Source organism: Melanotaenia boesemani, chromosome 11 (assembly GCF_017639745.1).
Source record: "Melanotaenia boesemani isolate fMelBoe1 chromosome 11, fMelBoe1.pri, whole genome shotgun sequence".
NCBI classification, from domain to species: domain Eukaryota; kingdom Metazoa; phylum Chordata; class Actinopteri; order Atheriniformes; family Melanotaeniidae; genus Melanotaenia; species Melanotaenia boesemani.
Window position 1 is genome coordinate 8,102,945 of NC_055692.1, and position 26,520 is coordinate 8,129,464.

At 36.1% G+C, this 26,520-nt stretch overlaps 4 protein-coding genes across 4 annotated transcripts; 2 read left to right on the top strand and 2 right to left on the bottom strand.

Annotated features, from left to right (window-relative positions):
• The first annotated feature begins 8,019 nt into the window (after positions 1–8,019).
• LOC121648546 (G-protein coupled receptor 15-like) lies at positions 8,020–9,074 on the top strand. Its single transcript, XM_041998744.1, has 2 exons — positions 8,020–8,924; positions 9,014–9,074. Exons 1-2 carry the CDS (start codon positions 8,062–8,064, stop codon positions 9,072–9,074), a joined length of 924 nt encoding a protein of 307 aa, XP_041854678.1. The 5' UTR covers positions 8,020–8,061.
• Positions 9,075–12,394: 3,320 nt separating this feature from the next.
• LOC121649396 (trace amine-associated receptor 3-like) lies at positions 12,395–13,507 on the top strand. Its single transcript, XM_042000201.1, has 2 exons — positions 12,395–13,362; positions 13,450–13,507. The coding sequence occupies exons 1-2, from the start codon at positions 12,482–12,484 to the stop codon at positions 13,493–13,495; spliced, it is 927 nt and encodes a 308-aa protein (XP_041856135.1). The 5' UTR covers positions 12,395–12,481; the 3' UTR covers positions 13,496–13,507.
• A 1,226-nt stretch (positions 13,508–14,733) lies between these two features.
• LOC121649681 (protease-associated domain-containing protein 1-like) lies at positions 14,734–18,299 on the bottom strand. Its single transcript, XM_042000683.1, has 5 exons — positions 18,078–18,299; positions 16,810–16,904; positions 16,572–16,681; positions 15,783–15,950; positions 14,734–15,665 (listed from the first exon to the last, which is right to left on the bottom strand). The coding sequence occupies exons 1-5, from the start codon at positions 18,151–18,153 to the stop codon at positions 15,545–15,547; spliced, it is 570 nt and encodes a 189-aa protein (XP_041856617.1). The 5' UTR covers positions 18,154–18,299; the 3' UTR covers positions 14,734–15,544.
• A 1,273-nt stretch (positions 18,300–19,572) lies between these two features.
• Positions 19,573–24,839, bottom strand: si:dkey-88e18.2 (interleukin-12 subunit beta). The gene is made up of 8 exons (XM_041999610.1): positions 24,601–24,839; positions 24,199–24,280; positions 23,825–24,082; positions 23,327–23,429; positions 22,992–23,182; positions 22,489–22,637; positions 22,297–22,407; positions 19,573–19,892 (listed from the first exon to the last, which is right to left on the bottom strand). Exons 2-8 carry the CDS (start codon positions 24,272–24,274, stop codon positions 19,749–19,751), a joined length of 1,032 nt encoding a protein of 343 aa, XP_041855544.1. The 5' UTR covers positions 24,275–24,280; positions 24,601–24,839; the 3' UTR covers positions 19,573–19,748.
• Between the last annotated feature and the right edge of the window lie 1,681 nt (positions 24,840–26,520).

Sequence of the window (26,520 nt, forward strand, 5' to 3'; positions counted from 1 at the left end):
CAGTAATGCAGCTGTAACTGTGCAGCAGAGGGGAAGTTACTTCTGTTGTGGTTTATGTAGGAAGCACAGAAACACGTCGACCTGAGTGACTTTAATTCCAATGGGAAACAACTTCACAAACAAATAATAAAACCATACTTGTTAAGATAGTAAACAATTTTATCACTGTATGTTCTGGCCAGAATAAGTGATATAACCTGGATTTTAACCACACTTTTAGAGTAGATTCAACAATATATGCAAAGAGGCTTGCATAATAATAAATTATAAAACGTATAAAAAACCAAATAAGGGTTAGCCATTAATTTAAAATGTTTACATGACCTTAATGAGCCAGTGAGTGCTAGTTTAACTTGATAAAAGCTGATTGTTTGCAGTTTCCCTTTAAAAGTGAAAAAGAGGAAAGCTGTTATCAAGCATCAGAAATGATATTATCAGAGAATATAATGTAAAGTGGGAGAAGTTAATAAAAAGTTGGTGCTGCTGATTATGGAATAAATACAACAGAAGACACCTGAAGGGCTTCAGAAAGACCCGAACTAATGTGGAATGGTTATTTCTGCCTGAACTTGGCTGTGCATTGAGCAAGAGGCTCAATGGACACAATCACAAGACCTACAAGAATCACAACACTGTGCAACCTTAGTAGATAATATATTCATTAATATTGAACAGAATATGATAAGTGGCATACTAACCAATGACAACAGTGACCACTTACCTGTATTTGTGTATTATGATGCCAATAATACCTAAGAAAAGCAAGTAAAGTTATTTATAAGAGATTACGAACAGAGGGCTAAAAAATTATTTGATGTCAGGAGATTGGGATATTGCCGATAGTGAGGAGGATGTGGACATGGCATATAGCAAATGTATTGATTTAAATCATTATGTGTGATTTAATTTATTATTTTAAAATCATTATATGATAAAAAAAAAAAAAAAAACAACTGTCCGGTTAAAGTAATTAATAAAAGTTCTAAATAAAGATTTTGTCTATGAAAGGACTGTAAAATGCTTGTAAAAAGTAAAATTATCCTAATATAAATTTTATTAAATTAAGAACAAAAGAATAGTTATAGTAAATAGTAAATAGTTATAAAACCTATAAAGACAAGTTAACAGAAACAATAAGAGCTAGAAAAAAATTAATATCTTAAATGAGAATAAGACTAAAGGTGTCTGGGACATATTAAACAAGCTAAGAAAAGGTGGGAAAAAGAAAATGATGTGTCCAGAATACTTTACTGATAACCATGGTGATATTTATAATATGAATAAGGTAGTTAATAAGGTAGTCACTTTTTTGTGAATGTGGGACTAGAGTTGAAGAAGATTTCAGGCCAAAGAAGAGATGCCATGTGTCAAACATTGATTAAGAATAATCCTCACTCAATCTTTGTCTCAGAGTTGGAGGTTAAATAAACTGTAATAAATTATCTACGGACTGTGATGGTAATGATATGGCATTGGTTAAGAGAGTTATCAATGGCATCTCAAAACCATTAACTTACATCTGTAATTTATCATTTCAAAGATCCTGGAAAAACGGTTTGACACCAGATTAGAAAACTTCCTAAATAAATATGAAATACTGAACAGATTTAGAGCAAAAGGTATAACATCACTGGCATTGGTGGATAGTAACAGAAAAGATAATAAATGCATTAGAGCACAGGTGTCAAACTCCGGTCCTCGGGGCCGGTATCCTGCAGGTTTTCATTGTTTCCCTGATCTAACACACCTGACTGAAATTAATAGGTTGTGTTATTGTTTTATTCAGGTGTGTTAAATCAGGGAAACAATGAAAACCTGCAGGATACCGGCCCTTGAGGACCAGAGTTTGACACCCCTGCACCCTAGACGTTTAAAAAAGCTTTCAATAAAATAAAACATTCAATACTTATTAAGAAACTGGAGCTGTATAGCATGAGGGGAGTGACTGGACTGGATCACCATCATCATCATCATCTGTCTGAGATAACAGTTTGTAAAAATGGGTGAACACATTTCTGAGTGTATGGAGATTGCTTGTGGGGTCCCCCACAGGTCAGTATTGATCCTAAATTACTCAACATATATATAAATTACATATTTCAAGTCTGAAAATATTACTGAATTTAATACTGTTTGCTGATGACACTAATATATTTTATTCTGAAAATGATAGTGCCGTAACTAATCTTATAAATAATGAATGAAATCAATTGAAGTTATGGATGATAGTAAGAAATTATTGCTGAATATAGGGAAAACTAAGGTAATAATATTTGCTAGTTATAAAAAGGAAGATGATAAACATAAATAAAAATTGATAATATAATTATTGAAAATGTTAAGAAAATTAAAGTGCTGGGTGTGATGATGAACTCAGTTGGAAACCCCACATCAGACACATACTAAACAAAGTCATAATCATAAATAAAATAAAGCAGCTTTTAGATTATAATTCACTCCATATTCTGTATTGCTTGTTAGTTTTTCCATATTCAGAGATATTATTTACTCACTGTTAGTATTGCGAAAAAAAGGGCTGCCCATATCATACACAAAGCTGGGTGTCCTGATCATACAACTTTTTTTTACAATCAAAGGTTCATGTACAGAACCTGGTTCATTATCATACAGCACAGACCATGCATAAAGTTAGTGAGCATTTACTAGCACTCAGCATCGAAAATCTTTTCTTCCAGAGAGATGAGGGTCATAATTTACAGGGAAATGCAATATTCAAAATACCAGAAGCACAGGAAAAGTTGTTGTGTCTGTATGTGGGATTAAACTGTGGAATGCAACACAGGCAATGTCCACATATACACTTTGCTATATTATTATTATTATTATTATTATTATTATTATTATTATTATTATTATTATTATTGATCCAAAGATCTTTTGATATTATATAAGTATATCATGAATTACATATGAGGCAGTTGATGATGTGTGGCTAAGGGGATGGGATTCAATAAGTGCTGGCTTCTTCCCACTCCCTTTGGCCAAAGACTTTTCTTCTTCTTCTTCTTTTTCTACTTTTGTTTTTCTGTTTTTTTATTTATTTATTTTTGTCTTTTGTTCAAATAAAATCTTTCCGTCAATCAATCAATCAATCAATCAATCAATCAATCAATCAATCAATCAATCAATCAATCAATCAATCAATCAATCAATCAATCAATCAATCCACGGACTATGTCCAAATTAAAGTGAGCATTCATTTATGCACCAGACCAGACATGGCATTTAGCTGAAGGTCTGTACTTTTACTGAGCCATTGCAACACTGTGATGCTTTTGGTTTCCAGACATTCTCTTGTATATTTTTTTATGTTTGGGATCACTGTCCAGGTGTATGATCCAATTTCGAGCTGTTGCGGACCATCACAGAAGTGTCACTGTGGCAGACCAGATGTGCACAATAATCAAGGCAGGAGATGACCATGGCATACACAAGGATTTAGGTCATACAGAGCTATGACCTGGTGGTGTTAAGTACAAAGCAACATCACCAAGAGACAAAGGCAGACAACTGGACGTCGATCAGGACACTCAAATTTCCTGTAAGTTTTGTTGGAGAGTTGGTGGACTAAATATCTGTAGTCTCTGTCTGGATTTGGTCAGGAGGATAAAAACTATTGTTTTAATCTCATTTAAATAGTTCAATCTTTGTTTCTGATGTTGACTTCATTGTGTTTTATACAAATTTTTACTTTAGTTGTGCTTGTATTATAGCTGTAAATCAATCTTAAACTGCACATTATGAAATGATCTAAATAGATCTAAGTAAATGTCAGAATTTTTTTAAACCACGGTGAATAAAACAGGATGTCTTTCAGGTTAATAATTAACACGAGAATGTTTTAGCTGTTTAGTGGTATATTTCTCAAACCCATATCCAAGACTTCTTGTGGTTTCAAAGAAGATACTTTTTTCTTTTTTTCTTGTTCATGTTTCAAATAAATCCATCTCATTTTACTACCTCTTAATAACACTTCGTAAGAGTCCATGGTTAAACCCGATTGTATTTTTATAGATCAAACCTCAGTAAATAAAGAGAATATTGATAATTGGTAATTCTGAAAATGAACACTAAATGCAAACTGAAGCAGCAATGCAAAGAAATGCACTTTTACAGAACCCTTTACCTGCTCGCTGCCAGCAGCCATAAAACGAGGTCTATATCTCCCTCCATTGGTATAAAAATGCATTGATTTTAGGCATTTGTTATAAAGAGAACATTCTTGACTTAAACCAATTAGCTTCCTCTAAAAGGGAAGACTTCGCTTCACGGACGCTGTGAATCAGAAGCTAACTTCTACGTCGTCAGGCGCTGCGGAGCACCCACTGTTTTGTAAAACAAACAAGTCATTTTTATTTACTTAATTATAGATAAAGCAAGTACAATTAATGGGTGGATGAAAAACGCAGCCGAGTGAAGTGGAGACTAAATAGGCTGGACAGAACTGAGGAGATGATGCTGCAAATTGGCTGCGGAAGAGCTGAAAGATGCCGCCCGGAATGGGTCACTGCTTAGGTCAGTCGGCCCTGTCGTGATTGATGTAAGGGAGAACGGGGTTGGTTTTCACACTTTGTACTTTCATTTAATTTCTCAAAAACTGGTAGACTTTAATGTGTAATGTAATCCTAAAGTTTCAGGTCGAAATGGGACCTTTCACTCCTCAGTATGAATCTGCTCCAAAGATGTGGCCTGCAAAATACAACGTGCTTTTGGGACAACCAACTTTCCCAATGCTATTTCAATGAGAGAGAGAGAGAGAGAGAGAGAGAGAGAGAGAGAGAGAGAGAGAGTTTTTGTATATATATATATATATATATATATATATATATATATATATATTACCGCTGAAAAGTTTGGGGTCACACAAAAAAGTCATGTTTTTTTCCATGAAAACTCCCATTTTATTAAACAAATGAGTTGCAAAATCAATAGAAAATATAGTGAAAATATTGACAAAGTTAGAAATAAGGATTTGTACTTGAAATAATAACTTTGTCCTTCAAACTTTGCTTTAATCAAAGAATCCTCCATTTGCAGCAATTACAGCCTTGCAGACTTTTGGCTTTCTAGCTGTCAATTTGTTGAGGTAATCTGAGGAAATTTCACCCCATGCTTCCTGAAGGACCTCCCACAAGTCAGATTGGCTTGATGGACACTTCTTACGCACTGTGCGGTCAAGTGGTTCCCACAGCAGCTCAACAGGGTTGAGATCTGGTGACTGTGGCCATTCCATTATAGACAGAATACCCGCTGACTGCTTCTTCCCTAAATAGTTCTTGCATAGTTTAGAGCAATGCTTTGGGTCACTGTCTTGTTGTAGGATAAAATTGGCTCCAATGAAGCGCTGTCCACAGGGTATGGCATGGTGTTGCAAAATGGAGTGATAGCCATCCTTATTCAATATCCCTTTTACCCTGAACAAATCTCCCACTTCACCAGCACCAAAGCATCCCCAAACCATCATGTTTCCTCCACCATGCTTGACAGATGGCGTCAAGCACTGCTCCAGCATCTTTTCATTTGTTTTGCGTCTCACAAATGTTCTTCTTTGTGATCCAAACACCTCAAACTTAGATTCATCTGTCCATAAGACCTTTCTCCAGTCTTCCTCTGTCCAGTGTTTGTGTTCCTTTGCCCATCTTAATCGCTTCCTTTTGTTGGCTTGTCTCGGATATGGCTTTTTCTTTGCCACTCTGCCTGGAAGGCCAGCATCCTGGAGAGACTGGTGTTTTGCAAGTACCATTTAATGAAGCTGCCAGTTGAGGACCTGTGAGGCTTCTGTTTCTCAAACTAGAGACTCTGATGTGCTTGTCCTCTTGCTCAGTTGTGTACCAGGGCCTCCCACTTCTTCTCCTATTGTGGTTGGGACCAGTTTGTGCTGTTCTTTGAAGGGAGTAGTACACACCATTGTAGGAGGTCTACAGTTTCTTGGCTATTTCTCTCATGGCATAGCCTTCGTTTCTCAGAACAAGAATAGACTGACGAGTTTCAGTAGAAAGTTCTTTTCTTCTGGCCATTTTGAGACTATAATTGAACACACAAATGCTGAAGCTCCGGATACTGAACTAGCCAAAGGAAGACCAATTTATTTTGCCTCTTTAATCAGTACAACAGTTTTCAGCTGTTCTAACATGATTGCACAAGGCTTTTCAAATGATCAATTAGCCTTTTAACATGATGAACCTGGATTAGCTAACAGAATATCCCATTGGAACACAGGAGTGATGTTTGCTGAAAATGGGTCTCTGTACACCTGTGTAGATATTCCAATAAAAAAAACACCTGCTTCCAGCAATAACAGTCATTTACCACATTAACAATTTCTAGATTGTATTTCTGGTTAATTTCATGTTATATTAATTGCATTCCTAAGTGACCCCAAACTTTTGAGCAGTAGTATATATATATATATATATATATATATGAGTAATCTGAAAATATGTATTTCAATTAAATCCTTTGATTTAAAACATTTAATTAAACTTTTTTTTAGAAGAAAAAACTGTATATTGAGGCAAGAGCCCCATATGCCATGAACAATCTGTATAAAAATGTATATAAAAAGAGTACAACAGAACATAGGCCTACTAAAATCTGCCATTTCTCTCACTTATACCATGAACTGGCCGAACATTTATGCTGCTTCAGTATCGGTGTCAGTATCAGAAAATCTGTATCAAGAACAATACAATATATCAGACAATAGCAAAACAAAAGACACGCTGTAGGCCTGAATCCCTGTTATTTCAATCACATATGTCATGAACTGAAAGAACACTTACTTGGGGGGATCTTTGTTATTTTTATTTACTAACTTTCCGAGTCACATGTGACAAGACAACCCTCCCTAACAGGGTTTTAAATTAAGCTAGCTAGCACATACAATAACCTAGCAAAGAAATAAAAATCTAACTATAGCTCTCTCTTTATATTGTTAAATGGTAATATGTGTTTAATTGTAAACCACTGTGTGAAAGACTTAAAAGAAGAATACAGAAAAAAATTAAACATTACATTTTGATATCAAAAACACAGAAAGTCCTTTTACCTCTATGTGTAGACTCAAAATGCAAAATAAACCATGTAGCTTGTCTGTGACCACTATTATGGAAATTCAGCACCAATATATTTAACAGCACCCTCTAGTGGCCGAGATTTGACAACCAACCCTTTTCTCCCCTACTTGACAGTTGTATTGATTAGTCAAATGTAAAACAAATTGAATGAAGTTGAAGTTGAATGTATTAATTTTCCCCTGTATATTTGTCCTTATAAGCGAGGGGATTTTGTTATGCTCTACAATCAGAGAGGAGCATGTTTTTCTCCGGCGGAGGCAGCTGTTTTCATCTCAACGATCCAGGCAACGTTCTCTGAGCATCACAGACAACTTTACCAGAACTTTCAGCCAGTTTGTGTATGTCTGCAGGGAGAACAACCTCTCTGTTACTGCATTAACAGTCACCTGTGATTTTCAGCTTAGAGAGCGACATACCGAAGATCCTGTACAATCTAATGTCAGCCATGTCTGCGGGGGTTCACCTGCTTAAAACCTCTACCTCTTTCCCGAGGAGGCCACAGGCTCGGCTGCACAGTTCTCCCTGTCTGTTTGTGACCTGTTTCGCAAAAGGCCGACTAAATGTTAGATGACAAGAAAATACCAAAAATAAATAAATAAAAAAAAATAAAATAAAATTGTCCATTAGAAAATGTGAAAAGAGAAATAATACAGAAATAAATACATGCATTAAAATAGAGGAAAGAAATGTTAAAAATCACTAAATAAATTAATTGAAAATTACAATGGAAAAGTAAATAAATAGAAGTACAAAGTTAAATTAAAACAGCTGAAAATGACAATAGAAATATAAGTTTATGTAACATTTCATAGGTTTCTTAATGGAAAAAAAAACGTTCTGTCCTCCACTGCATTTCTTTGTTATGATGAAGCCCTTGTCCTTTGGGAGGTTTGCTTGAACACAAACGAGTAACAGCGTTCAAGTATAAATTAAATCAACGCTGGGCTTCTTGTGGAGGGTCAGGATGTTCCTAAACGCCACCGTCCCTCTTTCGGTGGATTTCAATAGCCCCGAAGACTTCCTCATCTTCATTTTCCATATTCTATTCGCCACAAGTGCCGTGCTGGTCGCCGGCTCAGTGGTCATCGGGATATCGTTCACCCGGTCCCTGCGCGGCCAGAACCGCTTCATATTCATGCTGAACACTAGCATCAGTGACACTATGACCGGCTTCTCGGTCTACTACCTCGGCCTCTTCGACGTCCAAGAGGGTTACCCATCCAGGAATGGAACATTCTATATTTTACCGTCGTTTCTAGGTGTTAATGTCTTAACTTTCCTTTTTGCTCAGTTTGACCGCTACTTTGCGGTTTGTCACCCATTCGTTTACAGTCGCTACATAACAAAGTCTGTTGTGATCGCAATTTGCGCATTTTGCTGGATATACACATATTTTATCCTCACTATGCAGAACATAGTGCCCATCTCAACGGCTGTTCAAATAAACGCGTTTGGTGTGATGTCCTTGCAGGTTATAGTTCTTATTAAAATCATCATGACAATTAAATTATACATAATAGCGAGGAACCAACTGGTGAGAGAGGCGCCCAGCGCTGAGAGAGAAAACAAGAAGGAGTCGCTGCGCATCATCGTGTTTGTGGTAATTTGTTTCCTGGTTCTGTGGTGTCCGTCCTTTGTCAACATCATTATCAGACAGCAGACTAGACAAGGTCTGAAGTTTAGGAATGAAGCCACTAACCTGTTCGCAACCATGGCACGCCTGAACGCACTGGTCACCCCAGCTGTTTATATCTGGGGCAGCCCGGCGCTGCGGGGGGCCATTTGGAGGACGGTGTGGCGGAGGGTCTGCCAAAGGCGCAGGGCAAGGTAAGGGGCACTCGGAACACTTTCTTTCCTCCCTCGAATTGGCTCTCAGAAGTATTTAACTCAGCTTAATCCATCACTATCTTTTGCAGAATTGGCTTTAAGTGTGATCGGATGACCGGGCCTCCATCGACAGCACCTCAGGTATCATGAAGAAAATGGGCTTGATAGCCAGTTTACAAAACATGTTATTCATTTTTTTCAGTGATGTGAATTTTAAATTTTGTTTTAGTAAGTGGCTGAGTGATAAAATAATAATAATAATATAAAAAAAAAACACACACACACACACATTAGACCGTTCAACGGTTTTTGCGCGTTATATATAGGCTATATATATATATTTTTTTGTCGGAGGTGACATTGATTGTGATTAGTAGACAAAATTCTTTCATTGCAGGTCATCCAGCTTAATTCAGACATTTAATTTAAAATTACCATGTTTTTTAAACACAATAAACACAACTCCTTCACATGTCTTTGTTCGCGTACCGTAATTGATGAACAACACAGTGTCATTACAGAAAATGCCAATCTTTTAGGGTAATTTATTTTTAAAAATAGTGTTAACGAAAGTTAATAGTGATCTTAAAAACAATGTTCAGCCGTGGTAAATGCTGCAAACTTATAGACTTTATGATCAGTTTTTTCTCACTTCTATCACACGAATTTTCAAGTGTGAAGGTAAAAGCTCAGTGTTGTCATTCATTAGAGATTCACAGCGAAAACTACTGTTGTACGCTGGTGGCTGCACATGTGACATTGAGTTGATTTAATAAAACGCCATGATCATTTAAGTTATATAAAAAGGACCGTGTGTTGTATCGCATTTTATCCACAGGGAAATATTAACACTGCCACTAGCAATAATACTAATACTACTAATATGCCAATAATAATAATAATGTTTTAATGTTTTTACACGCCTATTCTGTAATTATTATATGTGAAATATTATCTCATACGGCAACTTTTAAATAAGCTGATAGATTTTGTCTTAAATCAGACAGAAAAATCAAATAAATTATAAACCAAGAAAAAGTTTAAGTTGCTACTTAAAAGAACTACAATTTTCTGTATGATTTTAAAGAAGCTCGTTAAATTGCGTTGATTTCCTATAATTTAAACTTTGATTTAAATTTTATCTTAATTTTTATTTTTCAATTCTTTACTAATTAAAAAGTATTAAATTACTTTAAGACCCTTTTCATTCTCCCCATATCGTGTCATATCTTGCAGAGTTTATGTTTATGTAATTTATGTGGAGGAAATAGTTTTGATGAAGCTGCTATTGTCAGTAATATATTGCCACGCGCCAGCAGGCCTCGTGTTTTCAAAGTTTTGAATAAACATACATTCTGAGTGACACATGAAAAGGATCATTTGAAAAGGATTTGAATGGAGAAAAAAGGTAAATATGATATAGATTTCTGCATTAAGGTATCCAAGTTGGAAAACAAAAGATGAACTGGTGCAAACTTGAAGAAAATAGAGCCTATACAAGTGAAAATAGAGATTGCGTATTTGTGTGTGCGTGAGTTGTTGAGCCTTTCTGTGAACAGCACGAACACTTCCACCTGCCTGGAGAAGAGTTTTAGGCTTTTGATGAAAATGTGGAGCTTAGCCCACTGTGGGATTTTATTTGTCATATACTATTATTTCAATCTTTTAAACTGAAAATTGAATAAAAATGTGCATATCATTTGCAAAAATCACATATCGAACTGTGATTTTATTATTCTTGAAAGAAACCTTGTTGGTGCTTCATGTTTTTAGTGTGTTTGTTTTCTTTTTTACTTTTATTAAAAGTTTGCTGCCAAAACCTAAAGAAACTGTGATTTTTCTCTTTCCACTCTGATAACAATATTTCCATTTGTTATCAGCAGATTCAGCACCTAGTTTCTCTTTCTAGTTAAGCTGTTGATAATATTGGCATATCCCATCACCACAGACTGGGGCTGACAGCTGCCGGTTCAGCAACAACAACTAGCTTGGAGATTAGTTTTAATAACAGTAATGACACGTTCTAACCACTAAGATGTAAAAGGAAGGATCAATGTTTGTTGTCAACTGATGGAACCAGATTTTTTAAAATGCCACGTTTCCTAAAACCACGTGTAATATTAAACTGTTCTTCATCAACAGAGTTTTTTTATTTGATTATTTTAATTTATTTACATTTTAATCTAAATTAATAGACGGTATCATTTTATTTTCCTTTGCCCTCAAATCCAGTCTTCCCTTTTTATAAGGTTGGATTAGTTATTTATGTGGTGACATAATAAAGTGTCTTCATAATCGAACTACCACAAAAACTAAGCGAGTTTGGAGAACAGATGGATGAACAACTGAGGACTAAATGCTCAGTTGAAGCACTGCGTGACTACTTCATATCATTTAGACTTTTTAGTCATCACATTGCAAGATGCAAATAAACGCACTTACTTAATATTCCATGGGATCTTCAGCTCCAGTATCTTTCTGGATACCGAAAATAGTTAGATTAGCACTTTATATTTACGAATAAATATAAAGGAAAATGTATATCTTATGCAAGAAAGAAAGAAAGAAAGTCCAACCACTGTGCAAAGTCTCCAGCACATCCCAAAGATTCTCACTGGGGTTCATGTCTGGACTCTGTGATGGTCAATCCATGAGTAAAATGATGTCTCATGCTCCCTGAACCACTTTTTTACAGTTTGAGCCCGTTGAATCCTGGTACTGTCATCTTGGAATATGCCAGTGGCGTCAGGGGAAGAAGAAAAAAATCCATTAATGGAATAACCTGGTCATTCAGTTTATTCAGTCATTTGACCTCATGGGCTCATAATGTTGCTGAACCCTGACCAAGCAACACCAGATCATAGACTTCCCCCACAGGCTTGTACAACTGGCAAGGCATGATGGTTGCATGACTTCATCTGCCTCTCTTTTTACCTTGATGCACCCATCACCCTTGAACAGGGTAAATCTGGACTGACCTTCTTATATTGCGATAGAGTCCAATCTTTATGATCCCTAGCAAATTGAAGCCTCTTTTTTAGCCTCAGTGATTAGTGCAGTGATCACCGATCCCGGTCTTCAAGGCCCACCAAGTATTAGATATATTCCTACACCTGATTAAAATTAAGATAATTTCTGACAAGCTCTGCACAAATGTGCTATTTAGACACTAAGTCTAATATGAGTTTTTTTTTCTAAATACAGATGATCTCCTACATTGAAAGGGATCCCCTAAAGATGATCCCCTCCTTCCAGTTATTAATAATACGTTGGACAGTATAGCTTTTACAATGTCCTTAGATGTTTTCTCTGCTTAATGCAAGGCAATGATTTTAAAGTTTCTTAATCAGACTGTCATCTTTTCCATGACATGGGATGCATTTTTCCACATTGTTGTTTAAGAAATAAGAACCTACTCATTGCATCAGCTAGGGGTGAACAAAAAAAGTTTCTTCAACATTGGATTTGCAATGTGGACTAAAACATTAGACCATGTGAGCACATCTCAGGAGACTTCACAGCATATGAAAATGAGCTGTGCTTGAGGGTCATTAACCATGCGCCTCTCCAACATGACAGACTCTCAGCCAGGAGTCTCTCTCTCAGTGGGCTTCACTAGTCCTGAGGATTATTTCGTCTTCATTTTCCAGATATTATTTGCAACAACTACAGTTCTGGTAGCCGGAACAGTTGTCATTGGCATCTCGGCCACTAAAGCGCTGCGCACTCAGAACCGGTTTATTTTCATGCTCAACACTAGTATTTGTGACACATTGGTTGGCTTTTCAGTGTATTATCTTGGTCTGTTTGATGTTCAGGAGGGATATCCGTCCAGAAACGGAACATACAATGTGTTACCGTCACTTCTAGGAGTTAACATATTGACGTTTTTATTTGCACAGTTTGATCGGTATTTTGCAGTGTGCCATCCATTTATATACAGCCGCTTCATAACAAGACAGCTGGTCATCAGCATCAACATCTACTGCTGGGTTTACAACATGGCTCACCTGCTTGCCAGGAATTTGTTACCAGTTTCCAAATCTATAGAGTTATTCGTATTCAGTATAATCTTCCTTCAACTCGTCGTGTTCACCAAAATAGTCATGACTATCAAATTATATGTTGTTGCGAGGTACCAGCTTGACAGAGATCCCCCCAGCGCAGACAAAGAGAGCAAGAAAGAATCATTGAAAATAATCATCTTTGTTGTCGTTAGCTTTTTGGTGTTGTGGTGTCCGTCTTTTGTGAATATTATCATCAGATTTTTAGGAGCAGGAGGGGTAATATTTAAAAACGAGGCCACAAATTTGTTTGCTATCTTGGCTCGTTTCAATGCAGTGTGTACTCCGTGTGTGTACATCTGGGGAAGTCCGGCTCTGAGGGAAGCCATGCTGAAGACCGTGTGGGGCCGTGTGTGTCCAAGATGCAAGAGGAGGTAAGTGTGTGGGATGTGATCTGATAGATTATTATGACACTAAAGTGATTTATAGCTTCTGCTTATTAAAACTCTGACCCTTTTCAGAGTCGGTTCCTGTCGGAAAGCAGATCCCAGTAAAGTCGTGAGATAAAGATGACTACCATTTCCTCCCCTCTGCTTCTTTCTGCCTCTCATTCTGTTAAGGTGGTGTACATTATTCTATCTGATGTAAAATCACTGACAACCAAACACTTAAACGATATACACCTGTTAAAATTAACACATTTTTAAAAACGCAGCTGTGCTGCATTTCCCTTTTTCCCGCTAGGGATAAGACCGGATAAAGTTTTAATCCATAGAAAAAGTTTAAAATGAAATATGAAGTGCATACAGCTATTTCATGATCCAATGATGCCAGTCACTATTATTTTGTGTTAGGCTTATTGTGGTTTTGTCAGGATGTTTAATTCCACATTAATGCTCTACTTTCTATTATTGGATTATTGGAAAGAATGAAGTAAATAAAGTAAGTCAGTAAATAAATATATATGGGTCTCTTTTTACTTGGCTATTCAGATGCTTTGATCCTCTCAGAAAATGTTCAGATACCTGAGTGTTTACATTAAATAGATCTACTCTTTTTTGCTCCTCACAGTTTTGGCCATGATCCCTGTAGAGACTAGCATAAGAATGAATAAGATCCACAAGCTTGGATCAAGTATTCACATACAGGAAATGTAAAACACTGTCTTTTTTTTTTTGTTTTTTGTTTTTTTTGCTGAGCCTCTCCAATATGGAAAAAACCCCAGTCTAATTCTAGGACACAGAGTATGATGTCATTGTAAAAAATTCTGACTAAAATCAACTGAATAGCCACAACCCTCCAAATAAGTTATATATGGAAAAATAAAAAGCACAAAAAATGAGTCAATGTTTTGTCTGTCTCCATTATATAATTCTGACAATGCAACATGATAGCCAGTGTATGAAGAGGACTCAGTCACACCATCACTGGATATGAATTATAATGCAATGAAAACATTTGTGATTTTACACTGATAGCAACTGACATGAGCATTAAATATAATAACAGTAAAACTTAAGGAAAATTAAATAGTAAATATAAAAGGTATACTGAGAATAATTATAGATCAGAGCTGAAGTTGTTTCTCTGTTGCAGTGTTTTTTGTGTTACTGTTGATGGCTGACCAATCACCTTAATGCCATAAAACAGGGGTAATCAGCTTAAACTGAAAAAGATCTAGTTAGAGAAAAACCTTTGGCGCCAAGGTCCCAGAGATCATGACTCTATCTATCTATCTATCTATCTATCTATCTATCTATCTATCTATCTAAATACTTCATGAAAAAAAAGACTGTTCCGCATCCAAGGAGTTATTTTCTTTATTGTGGACAACTGTAAGAGAATCAGAAGGGCTTCATAACAAGACAAGCCAAATAAGCAACTACACTCAAGAAAACAAGGCCAAAAACCCATAACAGACTTCACATAAAAAACAGCCCAAAGTTGCTAAAACAGGCAGATTTGGCAACTCTGCTGCCTTTTTCTGTCGCAGCCGTCTCTATCCCTGCTTTGTTTGATCTAGCTGGCAGTTTACCCTCGAGCCGGGAGCCTCACAAACCGACTGGCTGTGAGCATTACGGCTTATGTCATGTAATTGGTCCGCATGTTTTCTGACTGCTACTGTGAAGACTGCAAAAAAAGTTGCGCCAGTTAAAATAAGAGCACCTCATCATATTTTATATTTTAACTACGGGTCCATATGGGACTGGTTCTGGGTCTGGGTCTGGATCCGGACCGCGGTCTGCTTGTTAGTGACCTCTGCCATAAAAGCTCTATCCTTACGGTTTCTTACCTATGGAGACCAAAGTAACAAAGGAACATACAGTAAATGCTTGGGAAAGTATATTCATTTTGTGCTTATATGTGGATCTAAGTTGTGTGGTTTTTTTTTTTAAACCAGTTTCACAACATGAACAGAAGCGCTTCAAGAACACTTTTCCACTACAGCATGAAAAAAATGATGACTTTATGGCTTGAGGTTTGCTCTTGGGTATATGTGGCTGGAACTATGATATCATCATTTGGACATTTGTTAATTCCATTATTCACCGCAACTGTGGTTTTCCTTGTGAAACTATTGCAAAAACAAAGAATTTAAAGAAGTTTGAGTCATTTCTACCAAAGTGTCCATGGTGGCTGCTTAAACGGAAATGAAGCTAGAGTGGAAACATTGACCGGAATTGAAATGACAGCCCACTGCAGCGCTTGCCTTTGAAGAGATTGTCTGATCATCATCCTAGAATACAAGAAAGGAAAACCTTACTTTTACAAAATGCTTTTAAAAGAGAAAGAAATAACTAGAATAAAATGATTACAGGTCTGAATGAGTATTGAATGTGTTCTTCTGCCTTACCCATCACGCCCCAGCAAGAATAAAGAGGGTATGCTTGGTTTGTCTGTGCTTCCATCAGTGACCATGTCAAGGTACTGACTGTCATTGTCCTCTGCATTATCAGCAATCAGAACGGCTTTTCCACCAGCTTCCTGCACATGTCTGGCCTTTTGCACAAAGGAGCAACCTCTGAAGTGAACAAAGACAAAGAAATAAGTCATAATTTTAAGTGTATATAGCAGAGTATACGGTGGTAAAACTTTATGGTTCTTTAAAAAAGAAACAAAAGGTTCATTTTCATTTTGAACAGAACACGTACCTTTTTTGGTCATTATGAGTTAACAACTACTGGTTGGTGCAATTAAATACATAATTAAAACAAGTCTGTGTGTGTTAACTTTGTCATTAGAGCCACTTAAATTTAGTTTTTTCTTTTAGGATTCAACACAACATCGAGTCAGACTAACAACTTACTTTACAGTAAAAGTTGAGGGTTTGACCAACCTGTGTATAAACCATGATAAAAATTTAGTTTGGGAATGGGATTGTACCATCAGGTAATTGTGTTGCTCTGACTGCTGCTCTGAACCTGTTATGTTCACATACCATTACCCCCAACTGCACACACTGTTGGTCCTACCAATATCTGTTAAATGTTACACTTCTGCACTATCTGGACATTGTTTTGTTGAGCTTTATCTAATTAATGCTTTCATAAAAGTACTCTAACCTGTTTGTGACACATTAGATTTAAACATTTTGGCCAACACAGATGCAGGTAATGATAAATGCTGAGGCATGTGTACATACCCTCTTTCTACCAGGATTACTTGTCCATGAACGATTTCACTGTTGCTCAACTCCGAGCAGCCATCTACAGGGTCTGCTGGCACCAGAAAAATCTCATCATAAGACAACGTCTGAGGACCAAAAGTAAAATCATGTGATTAGAAAATGTAGAACATTTATAGTTCTGAGGCAGTAATGACTGTGTAATAAATAAATAAAAATAAGTTGCAAACATATTCAAAAAGGAAAAATTACTTACAAAATGACCTCCAAAGTCTTTAGCTGGTGCAGCACTAAAAATGTAACTTATCTCCTCTGGACGAATTACACGGAAATACAGCAGTTCATTGACCCCTGAAGAGAAGAAAAACAAATGAATGCAATTTACCACAACTAGTTTCTATCTTTCAGTCTAGGCTTTTGGTAAATGCATTGAGAAGATTAATAACCGGATGAGATAACAAGAAAAAATTAAAGGTCACCACAGAGCTTCAGTCTATACACCTAAAAACCACCAACCAGGCTAAAAATCTGGGTGTACTGATGGGCTCAGACCTAAACTTTCAAAAAGACATTAAGGGAATCACAAAGTCAGTCTACTATCACCTTAAGAATATATCAAGGGTAAAAGGGTAAAAAATCTGTCTCAGCAAGACCTGGAAAAACTAGTCTATGCTTTCATTTTTAGTTGGCTTAATTATTGTAAGTGTTTTTACAGGTCTACTTAAAAAAATCATTCAACTTATTCAGAACTCTGCTGCTCGAGTCCTCACTAAGACCAAGAAAGGGGACCACATCAGTCCAGCTCTGAGGTCTTTACATTGGCTGCCTGTCTGTCAGAGGATAGACTTTAAAGTTCTGCTGCTGGTCTGTAAAGCTCTGAATGGTTTAGGACCAAAATACATCAGTGACCTCTTGACCCAGTATGAACCTATGAGAACCATCAGGTCATCTGGATCCAGTTTCTCATAATTTCCCAGAGTCAGAACCAGACACGGAGAAGCTGCTTTTAGCGTCTGTGCTCCACATGTCTGGAACAAACTCCCAGAAAGCCTCAGATCAGCTGAAACACTCAGTTTATTTAAATCAAGGTTTAAGACCCACCTGTTCTCTGCTGCATTTCAATAGTTTTTATTTTAAAAAGTCAAAATCTACATGTTTCTTTTAAGCTTGCATTTTTAAATTAACGGTTTTATTAGTTTTTAACCAATGTTATTTATTTTCTTCCGTTTCTTCTGTTTTTTTTTATGTTAAATTATGATTCTAAACCACTTTGAATCACCCTGTTGTTGAATTGTGCATAAACTTGCCTAGCCTTGCCTACCTGGGAAAACAATTACAGCTATATTAATAAACCATAATAGCCTGGTCATTAAAAAAAAATCTCATGTGCAACCCATTACCCAACAAGTAAGTAGCTAATAGTAAGGACAACCTGGGATTTCTTCAACACCGGTCTTTAGCTAAATAAGCTAACTTCGAACATTTAAAACCTCCCAAATCTTCAACTCAGAATGTACGACTCACCTGACAAGCGACTGAACTGCACGAAAACACAGCAGAGAAATAGCATATAAGCTGTGGTTCTAGCCATATTTAACATGATCGTACATTAGTACAATTCCGTGATACTATTTGAATGTAACTTCAGTGTGCTTTCATACTTGAGAGCAGTATTGCGTCCATTGGGAACTGTGCACGGGTCAGTTAACGACTGCTTAGCAGGTGTTACAAACAAAAATGAGCAACTTCCGCACTACTCTGTGCGCATGCGTGCGATGCAGAGACGGATTCATTTACTCGGTGGCCGCGGGCACAGGTGGGACCAATTTGCAGCCTGGAAACATAGGCAAACATAAAGCCACAATTAAATTTATCTGAGTGTTCTTACACTTAAGTAAATTGAAATGATCTGTAGAACAACACAAAGTAGTGATTATCTACATAACTGTAGCTTAGTGAGAAAACCTACTTTGATGATAAAAATCTGAGGAAACTGAAGTAACTTCAATGATACAAAAGAAAAATATTAATCCAATATTTATGTTGTACTTATCCTTTGCATTAAGTACGTTATCAGTCAGTCAGTCAAAGTTTATTTCTATAGCACCTTACAATAACACTCAAGCTGACCAAGGTGCTTAACATAATAAAAACAAATAAATACAAAAACACATTAAAATAAAGGAAGTATCATAGAATGTGGTAAAAGCATAAAACAGATTAAAACTAATAGGAAGTAATGAAAGTGCTAGAAGTACCACATTAAAATACATTAAAAGAAAGTACTACAAGCTAAAGGCCTTTTAAAATAAATAGGTCTTGAGATTAGCCTTAAACAAAGGCAGATCAATGTGGGTGCATATCTTGTGGGGAAAAGTATTCCAAAATGTTGGACCTGCAACTGAAAAGGACTGATAACCCCCATTGCTTGTACCTGGATTGAAACACCTCTAACGAATTTTGATGAGCAGAACGTAAAGCCCTGCTGTGCTGGTATTTTCAGTTCTGGTAGGTAAGGCGGTGTGAAGCCATTCAGCACTTTAAAAACAAACAGCAAGAATTTATACTGTATCCTGAACTGAACCAGGAGCCAGGGCAGAGCTAACATGATAGAAGTGATATGTTCATGCTTCTAAGTGCTGATTAGTAGAAGAGAGCAGATTTTTTACAAGCTGTAAATGGGAGAGGTAAGATTGATTGATACCAACGTATAAAGCATTGCAGTAGTCAAGTCTGGAGCTCACAAAGGCATGGATGGGCTTCTCCAGATCACTGCAGCTGAGGAAAGGCTTTATTTTGGACAACAGATGAAGCTGAAAGGAACAGCATTAACCTGATTGTCCATATTCAAGTGACAGTCCAGTGTCACCCCCAGATTTTTAAACCCTTGATTGAAGTGGGGGCTCGTCTAGGTCTTACATTTCATATAATTCTCCTCATATCGCTATAAACTTTACAAGATAGTTTTTTATAACAGAAATAAAAAACACATTTTTTTTAAGATAACTTTATTGGCAGATATATCACAGCATGCACAGACTTCTTTGTGTTTGATTATCAAACCAAACACATCATAAATAATCTTTTAAAAGTATTTACCAGTTGAGAAATTCCTTTAGTTTTAAGGAGTAGTCCAATATAATTTGGTGACATGATTGACTTTAAATATAATTTTTACATTTACTTTACATGGAGTTAGTGCCACATCTTATCGCTGACACCAGTCTTGTGTTTTTTGTTCTTTCCCCCCACTCTTTTCTTCTTGCAGTTGTGGTCCTGGTTGAAGCACATTTTTGATCTCTTTCTGTGTTGGCAGGGGTTTTTTTTCCCTTTTCTCACCTGCAATAAGTTCACAGTAGATTAGGTACTGAAACGAGATTGTGAAAGTAAGAATTCTTAAATTCTGAGAAACTCAAAATTTGTTTGTCATAGTAAGTTAGAATGAAACAATACGAATGAGCTATTGTTGGCCATTGTTGGTAAAACTATTTAATTTACTGTGCAGGGAACGAAATGGAGAAAGAATCCAACACTGTAAGCAGCTGCGTGGCAACAGTTTTACTTATAGTTTAAATGTTTGGGAATATGAATAAATATTGTTGGATTTTGTTAGTTTTTCTGGGTGATGACATTATTTATTGAGAAACATTTTACCTGCTAAAGTGATAAGTTCATAAATTATTTGAAAAATGGTGCCACATTATTTGGAAGCTATTTGTGCAAAAATGCAGCTATGGTAAGTAAGTTTGGTTGCTACAATTAACCCGACAGGTATATCACTGACTAAACAATAATAACATTAATTTATCTACTTTTTTGAATAAAAAAAAAAACAAAACATTTTTTATTTGTTGGTTCACAAGAACTGTTACGATATATCTAATCTTAATGTAGATTTCCTTAAGTAGCTTCTGCAGTGACTCAAATACAACCCCAACCCCCCAAAATTTTGGAAACTTTAAATTTTTAATAAAACATATTGCAATAATTTGCAGATCTCACAAACCCATGTTTTATTCCTAATAGACCATGAATAAAATATTTGAAGTTGAATTTTCCATTTCTTTGAAAATATTGGCTCATTCTGAATTTGATTACAGCAAATCATTTAAAAAAATTGGAATTGGGGCAACAAAAGTCCATGGACACTGTGTTCTGTGTCCTTAAGAGGAGAAAGACTATCCAGTTTGTTATCAATGGAGTCCTCAAAAGCCTGCATCTCTGATAGTATGAGGTTGCATTAGTGTCTATGGTGTAGTCAAATGAGGTGTAGTCAAATGAGGTGTAAACCATTACTGCATCCAGTATGGCTTCATGCAAGAAGAGCCCGACTGATTACCTAGCCTGCCTGTAGTCTGGACTTCTTATAAACAGGAAACTTCTGGCACATCATGAAATTAAATATCTGGAAACAGGACTTTTGAGCAGCTAGAATCCTGTATCAGACAAGAATGGGACAGTTGGTCCTCTCCTAAAAAACTGCATCTGGTCTGGTTTCCTCACTTCAGGAAATGAGACAATACTTTCCATGAAATGTAAAACAGAAAGCATCCATTGCCAAAAAAATACTTATTGGTCCTTATCATTACCTACAAGTTTCAATTATAGGAAATCTACAGTAAAAAGCTGTTTCTTTATTAGTAATTACACACATGGAGAGGCTAGTGTATAAAACAGTGAAAAATCCAAACCAAACACTAACACTACCCTCTTAAAAAATATATGTATATATATATATATATATATATATATATATATATATATATATATATATACTAACTAACTTTTAACAAAGTTTGTAATTTATGTAATTTTAACAAAAAAATTATCATTTTTAGACTAGTGGTCTCAAAACTCTGACTCATAATTATCAAGAGATGTAGGGTTCAAACACCCACGAAGAAAATTAAAATTGGCTTTACTCAGTATTGCTTGAGAAGGGAATTTTTGGTCATTAAGTCTTTTACTGCACACATGACATAAGCAACACATAAATGAAGAAGGGACATTTATAACGAAGGCAACACAAAACTCTTTTAATAGTTTGTTCTACTCCAAACCACCAACATACACAGAAACACCAACATACACAGATACAGAAATAAGAGAGCCAAGAAAGATAATGTGTGAAAGTCAGACTAAATGTCAAACTGAACTGGACTTCTCCGGTTTAGACCCAACCTTAACTTCTGTTTCATGCAAAATTGTGGACATACATACACTGATGTCCTTAAATGGAAAAAACTTCCCCTTTTAGGTGTACTTGTTTACACAGTTTCCTGTTGTAAACAGAGATTGTCATAATTTTGTAACAGCCTCTTTAATAGCCTTAAGACTATTAAAATAACTTCTGCTGCCTTCTACTCCCCCACACAGGGGAAATAGTGGGCTTTCTTAGCAGACCATAATTAGTTTTTTTTATTTTATTTTATCTGTAACAGGTCAAATAGTTGTGTATATATATATACTTAAAAACACATAGATAAATAATAAATATATTGATAAATAGATCATTTTAGCAAATCATAAATAGAGAAAATAAATAAGAATAAGAATAAATAATGTGTCTTTTTTAACTAATCATCTGTAAATGTAAAACAAGCAATGTTGTCTTTAACCAACCTCCCACACAGAGATAGAAAAACAGGAAACAAGATTTGAAGACAGGACATTGTAGAGATGTACGAACTTAGGAAAGAGCAAAAGCTGACAGTATTTGGTTTAAATAATCTCAGTGGGTTACATTTTTCCATGGAGTCCACTGACTCCAGGCTGAGAGCACCAGCGGGTCTCTGGAGCGAACCCTCAGCTTACTGATCCCCTTGGGTATGAGAGCAGATGAAGAACGTCCAGTCTAAAGACAGACAGATCACACAATCAGAAATCTAAACACAGCAGAGACTACTATGCTCTATCTGTTTAAAGTTGCGTGTACCTTCCCATCATCTTTGAACATGTATTCAATCTCATGCTCCAGAGTAAAGAAGCTGTGAGGAGTTGACCAGCTGGAAGGTGGCTCGATGGTCACGTTTAAATCCTGCTCCACCTCCTTACAACTGACAATACGGGGCCTATCAGGCTGAACTGGATAGAAAATGACATTTATGTCTAAAAATCATTGTTTCATTTATAAGCAATGCTACACCTAGAAATGCTTATTTTTTATTCTTTTTTTTACACTGCAGATAAAATATTGCAATTTCAAATTTGGGCTAGAAATGTGCTTTGTCAAATAATGTAGCTTAGGAACCCCATCATTAATCTGTATATCATTAATCTGTTCATACATCTGTATGAACTACACTTTTCAAAATCATGTTGCCATTTAGTTTTTCTTTTGCTTTGAGCAACACAAGCTGTGAACTTTTCAAACGAGATGGTTAACTTGATCAAATCCAACTGAATACCTATAATATTGCTCAGTTTTGCTCAGCTTACCAATGTCTCTGAGATAAAAGCTCTTTGTTGTCCTGAAGATGGATTGGTCAACAATGGCCTCAGCAGTTAGTTCAAACATGGTGCTTTCCTCAGCATAGGGTGAGAGGGAGTGTGTCAGCACGAACTGGAATCCCCCATTGTGGAGCTGGTCTCTACTTCTTTCCCAAAGACATGATCTTTTGCCTTCTCTGCTACAGCACACCATAAAACAAACACTAAGTAAAAAGTTTTTTCAAAAATATAAACCGAAATCTGCTTGCTGATCTAAAATTTTACACTAACATGTTTCAATACTTTTGTCCTCTTTCTGCTAATTTATCAGATTTTTTCTTTACCAGTCTTTGCCAAGTCCAAGGCGCACTGCTGTGTATTTACGGTCTGTCCAGCTGCAGGTGAAGTTGCAGTTGTAAGATTTTGCACGACAGCTGAGGACGTTATCTATAAGGTTACACAAAATAGGTGATTACAAGTGATCACAACTTATAGTCATGCCTCAATGTCAGCACTTTAAATTCAACCATATCAGAGATGTTAACCATTTAACCCATTCATATCTGAATTTATAGTTATATAGAAACAACATAAATATGGGGAAAAATCAGGCAAAAGAATACAAAAAAAGACTGGAACAATATATACAGAATAAATTCATAACAATGAATAAATAAAGATAAATAATAAATAAATGATAAAATAATAAATAAAATAAAATTGTTTTATTTAAAAAAAAAAGTTATGATCAAAGGCCAGAAGTGGTTTGATGCAAATTTGTGACACCAGGAATCAAGGGTTTAAAGTATAAGCAGAAAAATGGAAAAAAAAAAAGATCTCACCTAAGTCCTCCTCCTCGTCAGTCTTCAGCAGCAGATAGGTTGATGATAACATTTCTTCCCCACTCCAGCAGCTGTAGTTTCCCAACATGGGCAATTCTACATTCGATACGTTCAGATCTTTACCCTCCAATTTATAGCTGTCTTCCAAATCGACCTCTTCACCATCAAACTTCCACACGACATCTCCTTCAGTTTTAGTAGTTTTAGTATGGCAGATCAGTTTGACTGGGTCTGCCTTATCCTTTTCTGCCACCACAACTAGTAAAACAGACACACATGGATCAACATAGTCCACACAGATACATACACAAAAACATGTATCAATATATCAGATTAAGTTTAAAATAAATAAACCACGTGGATTAAAGACCTACAATTTTCTGGAAATTGGTAGAGTCCATGTGTTCTTGAGAAGCTGATAAACAGCAGAGCAGTTATCCACACCAACATAGTTACCTGAGGGATTTTATGACAGTGTTGTTGTAAAATACACAGTTACTTGCTTTAAAATCTGCAATAATCTCATAATAATAGTCTAATCCAAAGCTAATCTTTAGAAGGAAATCAAAATGTGGGCATTATCAAGGTATCCCAGCTGTCTAAAGGATTTAGTTAGAAAAAATGTTTTATAGTAAAATTGAATGACTAAAATAGTAAAGTTAGTAAATGTACATGCAATCAAATGCCACATTAACAGACCAGATTAAGAGTATGACTTTTTAAAGGTATATAAAACATGCAATACTTTGATTTGACTCTCAGTTGTTAATCCTTACCCTGTGGAAGTTGCACTCAGCGATGAAAAAGCAAGAGCAGAAGTTGATTCAGAGAAATCTGATAATATACACCCTAACTGCCTACTGAGCTCACTTTTTATATCATCATGTAAAGCATACATCATCATCACCTTGTCATGACTTAAAAAAAAGAGAGAGAGAGAGAGAGATGACGGACGCCGACTGACAGTGATGGCAGACTGCATTTCCTCTAATCTGTTTTGCAAGTCAAACTTGTAAACATAGCCTGTGAGTTTCTACAGAGCATGGAGATAAGAAGTGTGGGTGTACACCGAGGTGGGGGGTTGCCATTGACTTTTGAAGTGAAATAATACAGCATTACTATGAGATGTCTAATATAATATAATAACACAGTGTCACGCCAACAGGACACACACTCACACTGAAATACACACAGTTTTATCTTCAATTTTTCTGAGAAGCAAAAGTTATTTTAGGATAAATTCTACATTTCCAGTCGTAGATTACAGACATAAACAGTTGCGAAACATCATTTTTAAAATGACAAATTTGCAAAAACACAGTTTTCTGCTTCCCAAATGTGAATACTTTGGCTTTTCGTGTCTGTCTATGTAAATTATCAATATTTGTCTCGTAAAAAGTCAGTCATTCAAAACACACAATTTGTATATGCTGAGTTCAGCTTTGTGAAATTAAAATTAAGCATTTATTTTACTGCTTCTACGCTTAAAAGACAAAACAATAATTTGGTTCATCGAAAGCTGTTTTTGAAATAAAAAATTATGAAAACCATCGCCTGAAAGGCATTTAAAATCTTTAAAACTGGCTTCATATCCCAAAAATCATACCCTCAAAAGTCAATGTTTGATACTAAATTTTAGAGCATGTACACACACAGGAAAGGGAAAAAAGGAGGGGCAACAGGACTTCCCCCACATTAACATTTATTACATAAGGGGCAACCCTTCTTTTGATGACTTTATGTCAGCCACAAAACAAACAAAACTAAAAAGTGTATCTGTTTATCTGACTTATGGGTTTGCTCGCACCCATACTGCATGCAGATCATATGCTTGAGTCATGTGTTACTGTCTGTGTGTGAGAAGTATGCTATCACACTTGGCCAACATAAAGACTGCATTAAAATTCAGTGTTAAAATCAGACGTGTCCCTTTGAAACTGGTAAATTCAGCGCAATGTGAATACATTGGTGACTTAAAATTCTGTGAAGCCCGTTAGTTCATTTGATCAGAAATAGTTGGGTTTCAGTTCCTTAAATGCCTAAATGGCTTTTTTTTCATGTATCTGTGAAGGGACAGTTTCATATTGACAGCAAAAGGGTCAATTGTATCACATATTCACATTGAGAAATAAACTATTACTTTACAACATTCAGTTGTTGACTTTATTCACAATGACTGATGAGAAACACATTTGGGAGAAATCTGGGGTTATTATCCTGCCCAAAGAAAATTCAGAACAGAAACAGGGAAATGGGGATTGCACCATCAAGTACAACCACAAGACATAGCTACTCATTTTCAGCTGCCCCTACAAGTAGCTAACAGTCATAGTCACACAAATTTAATTGGTCAGGGTCCAGAAAACAACCACATCTTTTGAGCTTGTTTTAACACCGAGTCCGTTCATGGGTGAATTCAATCTCGTAGCGTATATATTTCAGTTAGTTCCGCTCCACCTTTTAGTTTTCATGTAACATTTCTGCTTTTGCTGTATTAAAAAATCTCAGCACTGATCTGGTTTTGAAGTTCAATGATGACTTTGAGTCATCGGACATAGCTTTCCATTTAGTTCAGATATTTTGGATTTTTTTTAAAAAAACAAGAGAAAAACTTTCTTTTATGTCAGAGTCTGTGTAATCTTCAGCGTGGTAATGTCAGTCCAGATCAGATCAACCTAAAAGGGCCTTCCCAGCAA